Genomic DNA, 20,827 nt, shown 5'->3' on the forward strand with positions numbered 1-20,827 from the left:
TCCAAGACCAGATCAAGGTCAAATATGTTGACCTGACCCTTTGGCCAGTGCTGATCCCAGCACTAGCACTTCAGTACTAGAAACCTCGCTGTAAAATATAAAAGCTCCCACAAGTACAGTGCAATCAAAACATACGATGACTTTCTAAAAAATATATTTGAGAATTTATTAAGAAAGGAAATACAAAACAAACAGAGCTGCTTAAGAAATCATACATTTTACTGGTAATAAAAGGAAGTTGATGAAGATAGCCTTCAATAATGTTTAGATTCATGATCCAACTACATTATATTAAGCTATCAGTTTCAATACTCAGTATATTACAGAATTAGTTGGTATCACCCTGATCCTTGAGGCAATATCTTTCTGTAAAATACCCTTTGAAGCATACACTTTTGAAATTATATGAACGTCTTTCTGTAGTTTAGTTAATCATCGGATTGGGTTATAAGCAAACTGTTAAATTAAATAATTCTGCAGAGATTCATGGATCAGCAGGCACTTGGAAAACATATGCTTTGAAAATGTCTTGTGACTAAAAGCTCCAAGAGCACTTGAGAAATTCAACTGTTGGGGGATCATTGACCCAAGCACAGTTAATCCACACCCAGTCCTGTTCAGAACTCCAGACCATATATTACAACATGCTCCTACGGGTTGAGTTAAGCTTGTGGAACTGGACAGGGCAGAGCATCATTGGTGTTCACAGAAGTGACAGAGCATGGAGTGCCTGTGATGTTCTTTTCATCAGTTCGTAGGCAGATTTCGAAGGACATGCTGGAGAGGCAGATGACCGTGGGAGCTGTTACAATTAGTTTTACACAGAATCTCTAGGCTGCATGCTTCAGTAACCATGGAAGTAGAGAGAACTTCATCCCATTTTCAGTTTTCTGCTGAGCTGATTCTGCTGTTCCTCTTCATTTGGGGTAGGTTAGCTGTCAGTCTTTTGTACTAAACTTTCTCCACTAACAATCTGGTCTAAAGTTTAGTTTTGACAGTGTAACTGCCTACCGAGGCTATCAGAAACAGACTGGCTTAACTTAACCAACATTAGTCTTTATTTCCAAAGCACTAAGCTGGATTGCTGGGGAGCTATTAGTACTTTATCATCACGTGAGCTGAATACTTTGTTTTATGTGGGACGATACGTAATATTCCAAAACTGCATTTGATCATTGAAAATCACCAAGCATTTTTTTTGGATTAATTCATTTTCAAACCAGATTGCTGTCCTGTTTACCACCGACTTGCGTTTAGTTTAAATTGGATGTAAGCCTCTTAACTTCTGAACCTATGAAACAAAAGCAGTACATTGGCATTTTCTTGCAGTAACCATAGTTACAACAGTTAGCGGAGTTTGGTAATTACACTGCAATAATCCACAGCATTTTTTGGATGGATTGCAAGTTGTTTACAGTCATACTTAAAAATGCATAAGAACAGAAAATTACCTGTGGGATTTCCTTGAAGATTGAGGTGAGGGTTCAGTTCAAGGAAATGGGGCATCTTTGAATTGAGATCTTCGGGCAATCAGACCGTTAAGAAATACTTTTCGCTTTGTGACAGAGTACAAATTCACGAGAAAGAGTAATGTGTAGATTTAATATTTGAAATCCAGATGAATAGTTAGAAAAGTCATAGTGGATTCATGGTTCTGCCTCCGGGATAAGTGTAAGATGGAGCAATCACTTGTAAAAATAACGTAAAACGTTTCTGCTCTTTAGAACTTTCACTGGGCATAAAGATGCAATCTCACCTATTTACTTAAAGCAATGTAACAATCAGTTATAGGAAAGCAGATGATCATGGGACATTCGCACTGTGTATAGATAGTACGTCCTAGCTTGAGTACTTCCCTGGGCGATATTGTTATTCAAATCTTTCCCAGCCTAAATTCACTGGCCACTGCAATAAGTTCTTGCAATGTAATCTGAGAGTGGTACAGTTATTTAAAGTTTACATTTCTAATGATTCAATCATTTTTATCTGATGTAGGAAGTTGATAGATATCGTGAATAGCAGCATAAACCTTCCCCCTGGTGACGCATGGGTGATATCTGAAATCATTCAATAAAATCTACACAAAGGCTATTAACCGTGAAACAGTTTCAGAGGCTGCAGATGACATTTGCAAGAATATATTATTCTTCTGCCTGAAAGGCTGATTCACGGCGATTCTGACGTTGAGTGGACCAGATGGCGGTGCCAGATGAATGTCACTGTTAGAGCTGTTACATGTGTGTGTAACCTCTGCCTGTGGTTTTAGCCAGCTCTATTTGTAGGTATCAACAATTCCACCCACGTCAAGGCCCAGTGATATTCATAAATTCCATAATTCTATCACTGTTGGGGTGGGGCAGTAATATGCTGAGTTGTAGTCTAAGTCAGTTAGATAAAATTTGTTCAACTTTGTTGAGGCTCAACAGCATTTAGAATGACAAAATTCGTGAAATTGTGCAAGTGTAGAGGGAAAGAATAGTCACTTAGCATTGAAAGTGTGGACAGTGTTGCAAGTATAGGTACAAACTACAGCAAGATTCCATTCCTTGGAGCCTAAAAGATTGGTGGTCTCCATAGCTACATAAAAACACTTTTTGTGCAAAAATAATACTTTTACACAATGGGGGTGGGAGTTGGTAGTGAATTGTTCGAAGATGGCTTTGAATATGCTTAGTGGCTTCATTAGCCAAGAATGCAGTGGGACTTTCCTATTCTTCTATCTCCAAACACGTCACAGTCTTTCAATTAACTGTTGCCATGGGAAACAGAAGAATCTACCACCACTCAATGCTCAAGCCTTCAAACAGCTTTCAGGGTAGCTGTGGCCCTTTATGTCCGAAAGGTGATTGTTAGGTTTTAAATGCTGCTGTGTTTGGCTGGTTGTCCAAACTTGAGTTTTGATGTGTGTCATTGGATTCCTGCTTTACTGTCTTCAGAATTTATTAATTCTCCAGATACTGGAAGCATCGTTGCCTACGGACCTGGCCAAGTCATTACAACAATTCTCCTCTTTGTGGGACTTTGTCTTTCGAACCGCCTAGGGTTCTGGAAGCAATATTCCAAATTTCTCAATACAATTTGCATTTTAAAGCATAACTCGTTGGTGTAGAGCGAAGTAGAGCTTATTATTAACCTGTCTACAGAATTGCAAATTAATTCCCTTTTTATAGTGCACCAAGATGAAGCATTCTGTTTCAGCCGACAGTACACACTGCTGGTAAAAAGAAAATCACTGTGGATGCTGGAATCTGAAACAAAAACAGAAAATACTGGACAATCCCAGCAGGTCTGACAGCATATGCGGAGAGAGAAGGGAGCTCACCTTTTGAGTCTGGATGACTCTTTGCCAAAGCTGCTGGTTGACTGAATTTCATCATTTTATGTGTGTGAAAGAAAATTGTAACAATCTCATTTTCAAATGACTCCAAGATTCGTAGCAAAGCAATATTCGCTCCTCTGAATATAAAGGATATGGGAAATTATATACACTTATTACATGACACCTGTAACAACATTTTGGAAGGCATTGTCATTAGTTGCCCTCAGGTACTGACTATCAAGTAAAGTAAGAGATTCCAATGAACAGTGCAACATAGGAATATAGTAGCTGAACAAAATGACCTCCGGTCTAAGAAATTTGAAATTGTCAAGCTGCGCTCCAACATCTTTTTTGATATTTACAACTCTGTAATGGCTCTTGCGAGTAGGTTGTAGCACTCAACGCAGGCTTTCAACTCTTAAATGGTTCAGTGGCATATGGCACACTGACACGCAAATGCTGTGATTGCAAGTTGTTCCAAGTTGTTTGAATAGTAATGACAAGTCTTGGAACAGGTCCACTGCCTCGCCTCTGGGAATGATTTGTGACAGAGGGGACCCAAAGATGCAGGGAGTAACTGAATTACTTGAAATAATTTTATCTTATGAAATATGAACACTGCTATGCAAGGAAGTAACAAAATACCAAGTTCAATTTTAAAAGTTATGAATAAAATTCAATGCTGAAACCTCCCCACTACCCTACCTCCAAATCATGAGTTAATCCCTGGATTGGTTCTGTCCTAGGCCAGAACAGTCCATGCTGGATAACATGGCACTCTTTTGATTTTTCTACATGATGTGGCAGAGGACATTGCACAGTGCCTGGTGCAAATCTCTCTAACAGATGATTTAGTAAAGGCATCAGAACTCTGCCTGTAGGGCACACCTCGCACATATTACTAAATCCTTCGATTGTTAAGTATTAAAGAAATTTGTAGAATACACCAAGAGTAAGTTTGAACCTGACTTCTGAAACAGGACTAAAATTTATTGGACAGCTGTTAATAAATATTAAATAGAAGAACAGATACAGTGCAGAATGATTTGAGAATGATTCTTGTTAATGGCAATAGCCAGTTGGATTCTCACAGGCAGTTCAGCACTTCACAGTGAAGCAGAAATAAAAGAGGACAACAAAAACATGAAGTAAAATGAAAAGAAAATTATTCTGCAAAAAAGGTCCAGGAAAATTGCTCAATTTCCACTAAGTGTTTTTGGCCAAGCACAGTAAATTTTAAACAACTTGAACTCATTTTCACCAATGATCATTCATCCCTGTTCAGAGTACTTTTTCAGACGGAATGGGCATTCCAATGCTTTCAAATGGTTAGGGATCGTCTACAACTCTCCACTCGGGAGAACTCAATGGAAGAGTCCAGATACCTAGCAATTTTACCTAATTAAAGTTAAAATGTTTTGTATTATAGACTTTCACATTTTTATTAATAATAATTAGCAACCTCTATTTAAGTTTAATGTTCTCTCCTTTGGTTCCAGTACGTGGACCATACAGACTTGTACTGGGTCATATAGTGCAGGAAGATCTCATCTCTGATCTACATCTTTCCCATAATGATGCGACCAGAACTGGACACAATATTCCAAGTGTGGTCTAATAGGGTTTTCTAAAGCTGCAGAAAAACCTCGCGGCTCTTAAACTCAATCCCTCTGTTAATGAAAGGCAACCACACCATACGCCTTCTTAACAACCCTATCAACCTGGGTGGCGACTTTGAGGGATCTATGTATGTGGATCCCAAGATCCCTCTGTTCCTCCGCACTTCCAAGAATCCTGCCTTTAACCCTGTATTCAGCATTCAAATTCGACCTTTCAAAATGAATCACTTCACATTTTCTAAATTGAACTCCATCTTCCACTTCTCAGCCCAGCTCTGCATCCTGTCAATGTCCTGTTGTAACCTGCAACAATCCTCAACACTATCTATAACTCCCCCAACCTTTGTGTCATCGGCAAACCTACTAACCCACCCTTCCACTTCCTCATCCAAGTCATTTATAAAAACCACAAAGAGCAGAGGTCCCAGAACAGATCCCTGTGGGACACCACTGGTCACCGACCTCCAGGCTGAATACTTTCCATCCACTGCCACTCGCTGTCTTCTTTCGGCCAGCCAATTCTGTATCCAGACAGCCCCTGTATCCCATGCCCCCTGACATTCTGAATGAGCCTACCATGGGGAACCTTATCAAATGTCTCACTGAAATCCATATACAGCACATCCACTGCTCAACATCCATCAATATGTCTCGTCGCATCCTCAAAGAATTAGTCACTGTATATTTTGCTTGGAACCTGGGTAAGGCAAGAATACCTACCTAATGGCATGTTGAAATAAATTAGCCCCAAAATGTTTAATTTCTGATTAAGCAGAATCGGTGTTGACATATTGTACAATTATAATGACTAAGTCCCCATGCTGGCGGGAGAACCGGTGCCAACCACCCCGGCATCAACACGCCGCACTTTCGAGGGCTAGGTGGACGGGTTGGCGCCGATCCAGCCAGCGCTGAAGGGACGCCGTGAGTTTGCGGATGCGCCGAAGGGCCGGCGTGACCTTGCGCATGCGTGGAACCGCCGCCATGGTTGCGCGCATGCGCAGACCTGCCTGCATATTTTGGTGCATGCACGGTGTCTTCACTTCTCCACGCCGGCCATGGCTGAGCCCTACAGGGGCCGGCGGGGAAGGAAGAAGTTCCCCCATGGAACAGACCTGCCCACAGATCGGTGGGCCCCGATCGTGGGCCAGGCCACCTTGCCCCCCCCCCCCCCGGGGTCAGATCCCCCTGCGCCCCCCCCCCCCCCCCCCCCCGAGCACCGCCCCTGCTGACTTCCCTGCCAGGTCCCGCCGGTGTCAGAGGTGAGCGATTCACGCCAGCGGGACTGGCCAAAAACGGCCGGCCGCTCGGCCCACCGGGCCCTGCCAAAATAATGGCAGCAGAGAATACGGCAGCTGCCGTCTGGGTGGGATTAGCGCCGCCCCCTGGGGTTTCTCCGAACCGGCGGGGGGTCGGAGAATCCTGCCCCAGACGTATAACCGCAAAATGTGCGTTGGGACCCTGTGGACCTTGAGGGAATTACCCGGTGGTCTGCCCATGTGAGGAGGGGTAAAAATTGAATCCACTCCAGATATGGCTGTCATGGAGTCAGACAGCACAGAAAAGGCCCTTCGGCCCATCGAGTCTGCGCCGGTCAAGAACAACCAGCCAACTATTCTTTTTAACATTTAAAAAAATGACATTTTCTGAGTCACCAAGCCAGGGCTCAGATTGTGGACAGGGGCGAACCCCTAATCCAGCTCCTCGCCTGCTCCAAAAACCAATTACACTTGATCTTAGCCAGAAGACCGAGAAGCGATCACCCAACTATTCTAACAGGGTAACAGGGTTTTGTTCTGAATTTAGCAAGGATGTGCGTTTGCCAGTACTGTTTAAAAAGTAACTGTACTTAACCCCAAATACTTGATGGAAATTGAGTACGTTCCCTCCACGCTTTCTGATTATAAAGAATTAGTCAGATAGATAGAAATTTGTTCACCCAGAGGGTTGTGAGTCTCTGGAACTCTCTTCCTCAGAAGGCAGTGGAAGCAGTCTTTGAATATTTCTAAGGCAGAGCTAGATGGATTCTTGATTAACAAGGGGCTTAAAGGTTATCGGGTTGGCAAGAATGTGGGTTCTGATTCGTTGATATTTATTGTTACATGTACCAAAGTACAGTGAAAAGCATTTTTCTGCGGGCAAGGGAACATACACAGTGCATACATAGTAGACACAAGAATAATCGACAGAGTACATTGACAATGGTACATCAACAAATAGTGATTGGTTCCAGTGCGGAACAAGGGCCAAACAAGAGCAGCATCGGGCATCGTGAATAGTGTTCTTACAGGGAACAGGTCAGTCCAAGGGAGAGTCGTTGAGGAGTCTAGTAGCTGTGGGGAAGAAGCTGTTCCTATGTCTGGATGTGCGGGTCTTCAAACTTCTGCCTGATGGAAGGGCCTGGAAGAAGATAAAACCTGGGTGTGAGGGGTCTCTGACAATGCTGTCTGCCTTTCTGAGGCAGCGGGAGGTGTAGACAGAATCAATGGGAGGTTGGCAAGCTTGTGTGATATGTTGGGCTGAGTTCACCACATTCTGCAGTTTCTTGCGATCTTGGGCCGAGCAGTTGCCATACCAAGCTGTAATACAACCAGATAGGATGCTCTCTATGGCACATCTGTAGAAGTTTGTGAGAGTCAATGCAGACATGCCGAATTTCTTTAGCTTCCGTAGGAAATAGAGACGTTGTTGGGCTTTCTTGACTGTTGCATCAACATGAGTTGAAGTTACAATCAGATGAGCCATGATCTTATTGAATGGTGGAGGAGTCTTGAGGGGCCGAGTTGACTATTCGTGTTCCTAAGCTTTGACAAAGAGTCATTGGACTCAAAACGTTTGCTTTTTCTCTCCCTACAGATGCTGCCAGACCTGCTGAGATTTTCCAGCATTTTCTCTTTCGCTCCTAATTCATATGTTCATATGTTTTCTGAGTTTAAATCAAAGAATGAGATAAGTTTATTAAAGGTACCTCCTGAATTAAAAAGAACTAAGTAAAATGTGACCTCCATTCATGCACACATGTATTCCTTGGGCAACACACAAGTACAGATAGTAGTATACGAGGATAAACTTTTTTATAGTTTGTGAAGAAAATACACAATCAAATCTTTTTTTGTGTGTCTAGTTTTGATGCAGCGATTGCACGTTGTGGCTGTTTTGATCAGTTGTCTTCCTGGCGGTAGCTGCACAGATTAGATTTCCACATTTTAATCCCCAGAACACTTGGTTTGCAGTAGATTTGTCGTCTCAGGATGCATTGCAATACCCTTGCTCAATACTGGAGAGTGAGACCCGGCTCTTGAAGCCTATCCGTATAACCTTCCAATCACTCTGACATGATGAAAACAATTCTTAAAAAGATTTGCTGGCTGTATATTCCAGAGGAATTCCATTATATTGTTCAATTGTAGTCATTGTGCTGTAGAAGAGGTGATTACATTTTTTTGATGTCTCATCTCAAAAACCTTTGAAGAGATTAGGGCAGAAATCAACAGGAGATGGGGGGATGGAATTCTCCGTTGCCCGACGTCGATATCGTAATCGGCGATTGGGCTGAGAATGCCTTCCGATGCCCAAATCGGGTGCGGTGCCGATTTGACACTGGTTTTTGAGTCCCCGCCCCTTCAAAATGGTGTCATTTCGTTGTGCGCCCCATGCCGTTGGAACGACGTTGGCACGTCTTCAGAATGCCCTTCCCCCGATGCTCTGCCCCCAATGGGCCGAGTTCCCGACCGCACGGTTGTCATGTGGTCTGAGCGGTCGGGAACCCCGACGTGGCAGCCGCGGACTGTGTTTAGCGCTGCCACAGTTGGCCAGAAGCCGTGCTGCTGGGCGGGGGGGGGGCTTCCGCAAGGGCTGGGGGGACTGATGGGGGGTGGCCATGAGGTGTCCTATGGGGATATATTTGACAGGTCAGGGCCGTGCACGCCTGGTGTCACGTTGTACAGTGCGATAGCTGCAGGCCGTCACCATGCCCATGCGCGGCCACGGACCTGGCCATTCTCCGGCCGTTTCTGGCACAACTGCTAGCCCCCCACCGATCCCGGAATCCTAGACTAACTCCCGAGTTACTTCAGAACTGGTCACCAACCCCCCAATCACTCACACTGACACCCTGACCACCCAACCCAACCATCCCTCCTGACCTGTCCTATGCAGCCCTCCAGAACCGGCCTGGCCAACCCCCATGACTCATGACTCAACCTAACCACTCCCATCTAAACCTGACTACCTCCCACCAGCTGACTAAACCCTTGACAAGACCAGAGTCACTCCACCACCTGACTACCCCCGACTCAACTTGACTACCTCCACTGACCCAACCCAAATTACACCTGTTACATCGATGCATTCACCCGACGACTCAGCTCACTGATGTGCCATTCTACCCGCCTACTTGTCATCAAACCCATCTGCCACCCTATCCACCTAACACCTCACCCACCTACCACCATTTACCTCACCCACCTACCCACCCTACCTATTCCTTCACTTATCCACTTATCCATTCATTAACATTCGCACTGGACATTTCAACTTCCCTTATGGCCACTAGCGTTGTAAAAAGTGGGAATGTCCAATCTTTCCCTCGGCGATATTTTGCAGTAATGGAGTTCTATGATGGACTGAACATTCCGCACTTCTGGAGAAGCTGGGCTCGGTAGACACGGCCAGTAATGTGGAGCTGTTTTGGGGCACAGAAAAGTACAGTCGGCTTTGCAAACCATAGAGTCATACGCAGACAGTCTTTACACTTTCAGAAAGTCTAAATGGTATCGGCTCCGAATTGTCACAAAATCACCACACGAGCTCCAGATTAGCTGGGAATGAATATGTACTGGAACTAGATCGTCAGTGAATCAGACACAATTGCTCCAGATAACCAAAAATAAAGCAGGCATGGATTCGCACCAGATTACAAGGGAGTAAGGCAAGTGCTGACTAGGTTACCAGGGAATTAGGCACATGCTGACTCTAGATTGTCAGAGAAGCAAAGTTGGGGTAATAATCGTCATTCGACAAAGTTTGGGCTGAGTATATTCTGTGGAGTTATGTTACAGACTGGCAATTCCTACAAGGCTGGAATTGTTTTTTTCAAAGTTATCAACTGTTAGCTTGAAATAAAACACTATTCTGATGTAATGTAGCTGGCATTGTACATGTTTGCAGATACTGGTGAGTGAAGCCAGTAGCATCCATCAGCTGTTCTTTTCTCGTTGCTCAAATCATCAGTTATGTCATTCTCTTCTACAATATTAGGTTACAAGATCTTTTTGCGTTTCTGCCCTTCATACAATATTGCAGGACAATGGTGTATATTCGATGACATCGAGAGAGAGAAAGCAAAACAATCAATGTGGCAGCTCCTCCTATAATATTCCCTACAGAGGCATCATTGTGAGGATGGAACATAAGAGGCACTAATGGGAGCTTCCAATTTCTTAATAGGTCATCAACAAGTCTGTTCCTCACAAGTCATTAAAAAGTCTTTTTTAATGCCAATTTCCAAATAAGGTGGTGGAAACATATACTGCTCACCATTCTCAGACTGGTGCAAGGCGCAAGAAGGTCACTTTATTTCAAAATTGACACACTCGCACGTTAAAGGCAAGATTATCTGGCACTCCTGTAGCATGTTTTCTTGCGGCAGAGGCAGCTCGCCATTGGCTGCCGCTGGGATCTTCCAGTCCTGCCTTTAGCGTCATGCCATGCCGGGGTACCTGCTGTATGCAGGGGGGGGGGGGTGATGCCACCTTGGGCTGGTCAGGAAAATAATGCTGGTGAGAACGGTCGGAAAGTCACAGCCTGACTTCAGCACAAAGAAGGGGCTGGAGAAGGGGCTGGAATCCTCCTGTTTGTTGATAACTTTTCCGAACTCGAGTGTTAGCAAGTGTGAAGAGGTGCCTCCCATTTAATTAAAAGGCTGTTTTAAAAAGCGTTTAGCTATGTAGAATTCAAAAGACATAATGTAGCTATATAATAATCAGCCATAATGTGGCTTTTGTGTCATTTCACTGTCATCATATTGCAGCTTTAAAAGTTCTCCAAGCTTACACTGGTGTGGGCAGTGTAAATGTGGACACTGGTGCTGATGTGCTTTAGTTGGCATACGCACAACATGCTCAATATCACAACTATTGCACCAAATAATCCTGTAGCCTAACTATCAATCTATCTGCAACAGACTTCCGCGCCCCCAACCCTTCCCCAGTCACAGGAGGAAAATTACACCACTGGGAACCTGAGCTCGCTCGTAGGTCCTTGCTGCCTAGACTTTCCGTCAGAGCTGAACAATTGTGTTAAATAGTGTAAGCAGGTCTTTCTGAGCATTAGGAGTAATGGAAGAATGGGCAGCCACACTGAGGGCAAAGCATTTCTGCACCGGCTTTGTTACGAAGATGTGATCAGCACCAGGTTTTTGCCGATTAGCATGGTGAAATGCAGACCTCTGAATCTAACAGGTTGCTGTGCTGACCTGTTCAAACTCCGACCTTTACATCTGCTTCAGGCCCACTCAGCGCTGGAGGTGTGGTAGCACAGGTTTTGCAGTTAAGGAATTGTTTCCTGACACACGGTGCTTCAGTTATTGAAAAGCTAAATGTTTACTTAACAGTTTAAAGATTTTTTTTTGGGGGGGAAAAAAGGAACGTATTGCTATGTGAATAACAAATAAGTCCTGTCAAGTGCTATGGAATGTGTTAGAAAGTTTCAGCACTCTAAATAGTTCCTCGATTAGAACACCCACAAGCTAATGATGTAAAGTGAAATAACCTAACTTTGGCAGACAAAGAGAGAGATGCAAAATTAGATGACTTGAGTAGAGTGGGCTGGCACATTAACTTCACAGTGTTACTTTCTAGATATGAAAACCAGTCAATCCTTAAAAAATACTGCTACCGAACTTTAACTCTGAGAACGCAAGTTCCTGATGTGTTAAAATGGCTAATGCTTCAGATTACAATCTTTTTTTACTTTTACAAATTTAGAGTACCCAATTACTTTTTCCAATGAAGGGGCAATTTAGCGTGGCCAATCCACCTACCCTGCACATCTTTTGAGTTGGGGGAGCAAAACCCACATAGAATTGGGGAGAATGTGCAAACTCCATATGGACAGTGACCCAGGGCCGGGATTCGAACCCGGGTCCTCAGCACCGTAGGCAGCAATGTTAACCACTGTGCCACCGTGCTGTCCCGGATTACAATCTTAATTGTTCATGTGGGTGAAATGATTCTAGGTGATTCAGGACATTGTTTGCAGAGACCAGTTGCAGTGGGAAACTCTGGGTGGTTGTGCGTGGCAGTGAAAATATGCTTGTGCAGAAGAATGAAAGGTGTAGGGGCCTGAATAACAGGAGCAGGAAAATCACACATCCAAGGGAGATCACAACACCAGAATTAGCAAAGCGGTAGAACCTTGGTTATTTGAATCAGTCAGAACAGTACAACATACCTTCTAGTTGTAAACATTATGCCATGCTACATACAAAACTTTTAATTAGGTAATTAATACAAAAGGATAGCGTGCACTTCTCAGCACATTATTATTAATGCATCATGATTGCCACTTGGTACAAGTGGGGATCCAATGCACCATGGGGCAAAAATGACTTTTAGTGTTGCAGCTTAATAGTATGTCTCTATCAGAATAATATCTTATTCGGACTTATGTCCTTCAGTACCACCCTTACCATAAGGGCATCCAGAGCGGGCAGTCCATGACCTCACATGGGTTGATAAATGAATGGATTAGTTGCTCTCTTCTCCTTTTCCCCCATGTGCCACTCCCCCCCCCCCCCCCCACCACTGCCCTAAGACTATAGATATTTCCACACTGCAAGGAAGTGATGGTGCCATTCAAAGACATTGGTTCTAAGGGGATAACCCTTGAGTACAAAATCGTTTGTTCACTTTTACTTGCTTTGAAGATGTTTCCACGCATAAAATCACCACAAAAGCACCCAGCTGATTTTCATAGTTCTGCCTCTTTGTGCGTTGCCCAAATTATGATTAATCTGTTCCCAGTCACTCCTAATGGTGTGCTCCAATAGTTTGTAATGATGTTATCAAAGAGAATGTAATTTTATTATTTTGCAAAAAAAAAAGACATATTGTACCAAATATTTTAGTTTGCAATATAGGACAATGCTCAAATTGTGCTTTTAATCTTGATGGGTAAATCTCTCCCACAGGAAGATTAAGAATCCTCGGTGTCACAGTCTGTTCTGTGGTGAGAATGTAAAGATGCTTTGTTTTGTCAGGGGCATAGATATTGATGTCAAGAGGAAGACTTGTAAAAGTCTTTCAAAATAACAAATATGGGAGTGGAGCTGTTTATGTCCTTAATATGCCTACGTGTTTATAATATGGATACCAATTTAATCACAGTAGACATGCTGTGTTTTTCAATTTACAGTTAATTTTTTTTACCAAACATTGATCTAATATGAATAAAGCTGTTCCATAATGACATCTTAATTTAGCTAAATAAAGTGAGCTGGATATTACAGTAGGCAGCAGGCTTGACACATTTAACCAGCAATCTAGCAGACTAGCAAAAATGATTGAGACAGATACCATAATTGGTTTGCAACACACTTCTGGCTATTGCAAAGTTATATATTCAGCAGTCCAGCAGATGAAGGAACGATCTGATTCCTGGTGGTCATGTGGGAAAGGTAGAACTGATTTTCCCGAAAGGTCTAATGGGTCATTGGCGACAGACAGGCAGAATACAATTCTGATTTCTCCCGAGTTGATTGGAGGTGAGGTGTCAATATACATTCCTTGGTGAAAGGTGAACATGTGCCCATTTTGCCGAGCTGTATAATGAGGGAATATGTGCCTGTTTGATCATCTCTGTGAAACTGTTCAAAATACTTTTATTACAAAAATGACAGCAGGCTTCGAGATCACCGCCTCGTCGATTTGACATAAAATACTGAGGAATGAAGTTTGTGGAAATACAATGGGATATGTGATTAAGGCAGTACTGGACTGTTGGAACACCTCAGGCGGAGGTTTTCATTTTAATTTAATTTCCTGTTTTTGTTCTAGTCTATGAAGTATTAGCGAGTTTCCACGTTTTAACACGCATCTTTTCACACACAACCCTTATCAAAACAAATGCGGGAAAAGTGGCGTGAGGTGCCATCTTTTGTTTTCAACTGAGATTCAGGAATAATGTTTTAAAAGAGGTATAAAAAAATACATAGAGTCAAGTCCATGTCAAAAAAGAAAAAGTCACAGGATATGTTTGACAGTGAGTGCATGTGCAGCAACTGTTGTCAGCTTTGACAGCTCTGCAGCCCTTGAGTTGGCTTATTAGTGGGCCACAAGCAAAATCACTTTTCACATTGGGGTGGAAGGTTGTCAGTTTCATGCAATTGTTAGGAGAGAAAGAAGTGAAGGTTTTCAGAACCAACCAGTAAATTTAAGAAGAGGGCAAAAATCCCATTAGAATGGCATGCCTCACCCACCACTGCTGACTACGTATGAGGAGGCATGGGTAGAATTTCTTCAAGAATTCTGTATTCCCTTGCCATAACTTTGTTGGAACACTGATGGAAACCCTGTTAAAAAAAAAAGTTTCTTCTGGGTTTCAGTTTGTCTTCCACTCAAATGCGATTGGGGGGAGGGGGTGTGACCCCCCTCCCTCCCGTGTTGTCCCTTTTGTCTCTCCAGCCTTTTCTCATCTTCCCTCCCTCTTCCCCCCCCCCCCCCCCTCCCCCAGTTGCGCATTCCTATGGTTCCCCCTCTGTCTTTATTTTTCTTTTTCCTCTCCCTTTTCTTTCTAACTTTCCTTTTTCCCCATCAATTCATTGTTGCTGGCCTCAAACAGGTTGTGGAACAGGCCAACAAACTGCCCCCATGCATTTAGGAGGCCTTCCTCTGACCCTCGGATGGCATACTTAATCTTCTCCAGGAGGAGAAAGGTCAGCAGGCCAGTCTGCAGCTGTGGGTGGTGTTGTTGATCGCCAGCCGAGCAGGATTCTTTGGCGTGCAATTAGGAAAGCGAAAGCTGGGGCGTCGGCCCCTCTTCCTCATGTGTACCTCTGGCTGCTCTAATACCCCGAAGATTGCCACTTTCAGGCATGGCTTCACCCTCACCCCCACAACTTCGCCCTTTGCCTCAGAAAAGGCTGTCCAGAACCCAGCAAGTTTAGGAAAAGCCCAGAACATGTGGGTGTGGTTGGCCGGGCCCCTCTGGCACCTCTGGCATGGTTCACATTTATCCTCCACCTCCGGGAAGAACCTGCTCATTCAGGTTCTGGTCCGGTGCGCTCTGTGCACCACTTTGAGCTGCATTAGGCTTAGCCTTGCGCAGGAGGAGGTGGAGTTAGCCCTGCTCAGCGCTTCGCTCTAGAGTCCCCACCCCACCTCGGTCCCCAGTTCGTCCTCCCATTTCCATCTGGTCTCGTCCAGTGGTGTTCGGTCTCTGTCCAGTAGCTTGCCATACATTTTCCCAGAGAGTCCCCCTTCTTTACTGTCTGTATTTATCAAGTCCTCTTATAGTGTAGTCTCTGGGGCCCCGGGGTACCCTTGCTATCCTTCTTGATATTCTGTGCTAGTTTTTTTTGTAATTTACCTTAGCTTTTTTTATTACTTTTTTATGTTTGAAAGTTTCCCAATCTTCCAGCCTGCCACTGGTCTTTGCAATATGATATAACTTATAATGTCCATGATCATTGTTTAGCCATGGATGTTTTTTTACCCTTCTGCCCATCTTTATTCCTCACTGGGATATATTATAGTTGTGAGGTATTGAGTATCTCCTTAAACAACTGCCACTGCTTATCAGCTGTCCTCCCTTTTAGCCTTCCTGCCCAGTTTATACAGGCTTTATGGCCTCTTTCACGGTCGGGATTCTATGGGCGGGATTCTCCGGCCTCTCCCACCCAGCGACCAGAAATCCGCACCCGAGGTCAATGGACTTTTACGTGGTCCGCATCCCACCCAGAGCAAGCTTGCAGTGGGCGGGGCAGAAGAACCCAGCCCTGTTTAGGCAAGTTGGAATTGATCTGCCAATTCGCCATTGGTCCTTTCTCACCCTGCGATTCTAGTTTAAATTACCACCCTGAATGTTGGGCAGGCCCATAACTTATATTGTGACGAGCTTGTCTTCTGTTGAGTTTCATTCTAATTAATTGTCTTCGCTAAACTTAAATTTGGGTCTATTTTTGAGCTGCTAACCTGTTCTGAGTCTACATCAGCTTTCATTAGCTTTGTACCTGGCATGCATGTGTCAGGCATAATACAAACTGATCCTGTCTTAAGACAATGTGGTAATAAGTACGTGGATTAGTTTGCACAACAACAAAGCACGTCTGAGCTTAGTCCTTCAAAGGACTGAATCCAGTATTTTATTCTGTTTGATTGCCTCTAACAGGGCCATACATTCAAATATAAACCTAATTGCTGGGACAAACAACATGTTTGATGAAAGTAACAGGTAGTGGGGAGTCATGCGGGATTCACTGGGGTTAATGCATTAGTCACAGGCTGAGCAGTATGATTTGGCTGTGAGGCTGCGAGGTGAATAGTTCAAATGTGGCTGTATAAAGAAAGGCTTTGTCATTGTTAATTATACACATCACTTCATTTCAGTTTCGAAATTTACCGTTTTGCCATCTCTGAAATGGAAACAACAGAAAACAATTGCTGTGGAAGAATTAAGATTCATAATGAAATGCCCCATCCCTGATGTAGGCATTGACACATGGCACATTTATTGTCAGCTCCACAAGGTACTTTCATCTGCATCTAATGTTTTTCATGTGGTTAGACAGACTGTAGCCATATTGATATCTAGTGGCATTGTGTCATTTTATATTCCGCCAAAGGAAGGCACATTAGGTAGTTGGACAGTGCCAATATTGGGCAGGGTTTCCCTGTGCCCCCTGCTACGGGTTTAAAGGCGGGTGGGGGAAGAACACAGTGGGAGCTCTAAAATCGGTTTCCGGTGGCGTAAAATGCCAGTGGGATCTTGTGCTCCCACCATGGCAGGTCTCAATTCCCACCAGAAGCTCTCATGAAACCGATTTGAATCCTGCAAATGGGTTGCAGATGAAGACACAACCCGAATCGTGCCCCTCACCCTTGCCCGATTGCTCTTGCCGTCAGCGGGAAATCCCGCTGGTCCAGAAAAAATGGCACATAGCCAAAGAAGGCCTTTGGCAGCTGGTGGAGATGAGAAGAAAGTGGAGGCCTTGACAACCAGACTGGAACAGCACATGAAGCACCGGATGGATGGAGCATCAACCACGAGGACCATCTTCACGCAGCAGTATTCAGGATGTGGTTCTTTTTCCAGGGACTGGATCTTTAACCAGCAAATTCACCCAGGGACTGCATCTTTAACCAGCAACTTCACCCAGGGACTGGAACTTTAACCAGCAACTTAAGCCAGGGACTGGATCTTTTACCAGTAACTTCACCAGGGACTGGATCTTTAACCAGCAACTTATCCCAGGGACTGGATGTTTAACCAGTAACCTCACCCAGGGACTGGATTGTTAACCAGCAACTTATCCCAGGGACGGGATTTTTAACCAGCAACTTCACCCAGGGACTGGATCTTTAACCAGCAACATCACCCAGGGACTGGATCGTTAAGCAGCAACTTATCCCAGGGACGGGATTTTTGACCAGTAACTTCACCCAGATACTGGATCTTTAACCAGTAACTTCACCCAGGGACTGGATCGTTAAGCAGCAACTTATCCCAGGGACGGGATTTTTGACCAGTAACTTCACCCAGGGACTGGATCTTTAACCAGCAACTTATCCCAGGGACTGGATCTTTAACCAGCAACCTATCCCAGGGACTGGATCTTTAACTAGCAACTAATCCCAGGGAATGGATCTTTAACCAGCAACTTATACCAGGGACTGGATATTTAACCAGCCACTTCACCAAGGGTCTGGATCTCTGACCAGTCAGTTCACCCAGGGACTGGATCTTTAACCAGCAACCTATCCCAGGGACTGGATCTTAAATCAGCAACTTATCCCAGGGACTGGATCTTTAGCCAGTAACTTCACCAGGGATTGGATCTTTAGCCAGCAACTTATCCCACGGGCTGGATCTTTTACCAGCAACTTCGCCCAGGGACTGGATCTTTAACCAGCAACTTCACCCAGGGACTGGATCTTTAACCAGCATCCCATCCCAGGGACTGGATCTTTTACCAGTAACTTCACCAGGGACTGGATGTTTAACCAGCAACTTAAGCCAGGGACTGGATCGTTTACCAGTAACTTCACCAGGGACTGGATCTTTAACCAGCAACTTATCCCAGTGGCTGGATCTTTAATCAGTAACTTATCCAAGAGACTGGATCTTTTACCAGTAACTTATCCCAGGGACTGGATCTTTTACCAGCAACTTATCCCAGGAACAGGATCTTTAACCAGCAACTTCACCCAGGGACTGGATCTTTTGCCAGCAACATATCCCAGGGACTGGATCTTTTACCAGCAACTTCACCCAGGGACTGGATCTTTAACCAGCAACTTCACCCAGGGACTGGATCTTTAACCAGCAACTTAAGCCAGGGACTGGATCTTTTACCAGTAACTTTACCAGGGACTGGATCTTTAACCAGCAGCTTATCCCAGGGACTGGATGTTTAACCAGTAACTTCACCCAGGGACTGGATCGTTAACCAGCAACTTATCCCAGGGACGGGATTTTTAACCAGTAGCTTCACCCAGGGACTGGATCTTTAACCAGCAACTTATCCCTGGGACTGGATCTTAAATCAGCAACTTATCCCAGGGACTGGATGATAAACCAGTAATCTCACCCAGGGACTGGATGATAAACCAGTAATCTCACCCAGGGATTGGATTGTTAACCAGCAACTTATCCCAGGGACGGGGTTTTTAACCAGCAACTTCACCCAGGGACTGGATCTTTAACCAGCAACATCACCCAGGGACTGGATCATTAACCAGCAACATATCCCAGGTACTGGATCATTAACCAGCAACTTCACCCAGGGACTGGATCTTTTACCAGCAACATATCCCAGGGACTGGATCTTTTACCAGCAACTTAAGCCAGGGACTGGATCTTTTACCAGTAACTTCACCCAGGGACTGGATCGTTAAGCAGCAACTTATCCCAGGGACGGGATTTTTAACCAGTAACTTCACCCAGGGACTGGATCTTTAACCAGCATCTCATCCCAGGGACTGGATCTTTTACCAGTAACTTCACCTGGGACTGGATCTTTAACCAGCAACTTAAGCCAGGGACTGGATCTTTTACCAGTAACTTCACCAGGGACTGGATCTTTAACCAGCAACTTATCCCAGGGACTGGATGTTTAACCAGTAACCTCACCGAGGGACTGGATTGTTAACCAGCAACCTATCCCAGGGACGGGATTTTTAACCAGCAACTTCACCCAGGGACTGGATCTTTAACCAGCAACATCACCCAGGGACTGGATCATTAACCAGATACATATCCCAGGGACTGGATCATTAACCAGCAACTTCACCCAGGGACTGGATCTTTTACCAGCAACATATCACAGGGACTGGATCTTTTACCAGCAACATCACCCAGGGACTGGATCTTTAACCAGCAACTTCACCCAGGGACTGGATCTTTAACCAGCAACTTAAGCCAGGGACTGGATCTTTTACCAGTAACTTCACCAGGGACTGGATCTTTAACCAGCAGCTTATCCCAGGGACTGGATGTTTAACCAGTAACTTCACCCAGGGACTGGATCGTTAACCAGCAACTTATCCCAGGGACGGGATTTTTAACCAGTAACTTCGCCCAGGGACTGGATCTTTAACCAGCAACTTATTCCAGGGACTGGATCTTTAACCCGCAACCTATCCCAGGGACTGGATCTTTAACTAGCAACTTATCCCAGGGACTGGATCTTTAACCAGCAACTTATCCCTGGGACTGGATCTTAAATCAGCAACTTATCCCAGGGACTGGATCTTTAGCCAGTAACTTCACCAGGGACTGGATCTTTAGCCAGCAACTTATCCCAGGGACTGGATCTTTAACCAGCAACATCACCCAGGGACTGGATCATTAACCAGCAACATATCCCAGGTACTGGATCATTAACCAGCAACTTCACCCTGGGACTGGATCTTTTACCAGCAACATATCCCAGGGACTGGATCTTTTACCAGCAACTTAAGCCAGGGACTGGATCTTTTACCAGTAACTTCACCCAGGGACTGGATCGTTAAGCAGCAACTTATCCCAGGGACGGGATTTTTAACCAGTAACTTCACCCAGGGACTGGATCTTTAACCAGCATCTCATCCCAGGGACTGGATCTTTTACCAGTAACTTCACCTGGGACTGGATCTTTAACCAGCAACTTAAGCCAGGGACTGGATCTTTTACCAGTAACTTCACCAGGGACTGGATCTTTAACCAGCAACTTATCCCAGGGACTGGATGTTTAACCAGTAACCTCACCGAGGGACTGGATTGTTAACCAGCAACCTATCCCAGGGACGGGATTTTTAACCAGCAGCATCACCCAGGGACTGGATCATTAACCAGATACATATCCCAGGGACTGGATCATTAACCAGCAACTTCACCCAGGGACTGGATCTTTTACCAGCAACATATCACAGGGACTGGATCTTTTACCAGCAACATCACCCAGGGACTGGATCTTTAACCAGCAACTTCACCAGGGACTGGATCTTTAACCAGCAGCTTATCCCAGGGACTGGATGTTTAACCAGTAACTTCACCCAGGGACTGGATCGTTAACCAGCAACTTATCCCAGGGACGGGATTTTTAACCAGTAACTTCGCCCAGGGACTGGATATTTAACCAGCAACTTATTCCAGGGACTGGATCTTTAACCCGCAACCTATCCCAGGGACT

The 20,827-nt window shown here is 44.6% G+C and overlaps 1 protein-coding gene across 1 annotated transcript in view; it reads left to right on the forward strand.

Moving 5' to 3' along the window:
* Window positions 1-633: 633 nt before the first annotated feature.
* Window positions 634-20,827, forward strand: part of LOC140399154 (protein crumbs homolog 2-like) — a 239,517-nt gene continuing 219,323 nt past the window's right edge. Inside the window, exon 1 of the mRNA XM_072488414.1 lies at window positions 634-926. Coding sequence (XP_072344515.1) covers window positions 854-926 — 73 coding nt within the window. The 5' untranslated portion in view covers window positions 634-853. The remainder of the gene's footprint in view (window positions 927-20,827) is intronic.

The sequence above is a fragment of the Scyliorhinus torazame genome, chromosome 22 (assembly GCF_047496885.1).
Source record: "Scyliorhinus torazame isolate Kashiwa2021f chromosome 22, sScyTor2.1, whole genome shotgun sequence".
Classification (NCBI taxonomy): domain Eukaryota; kingdom Metazoa; phylum Chordata; class Chondrichthyes; order Carcharhiniformes; family Scyliorhinidae; genus Scyliorhinus; species Scyliorhinus torazame.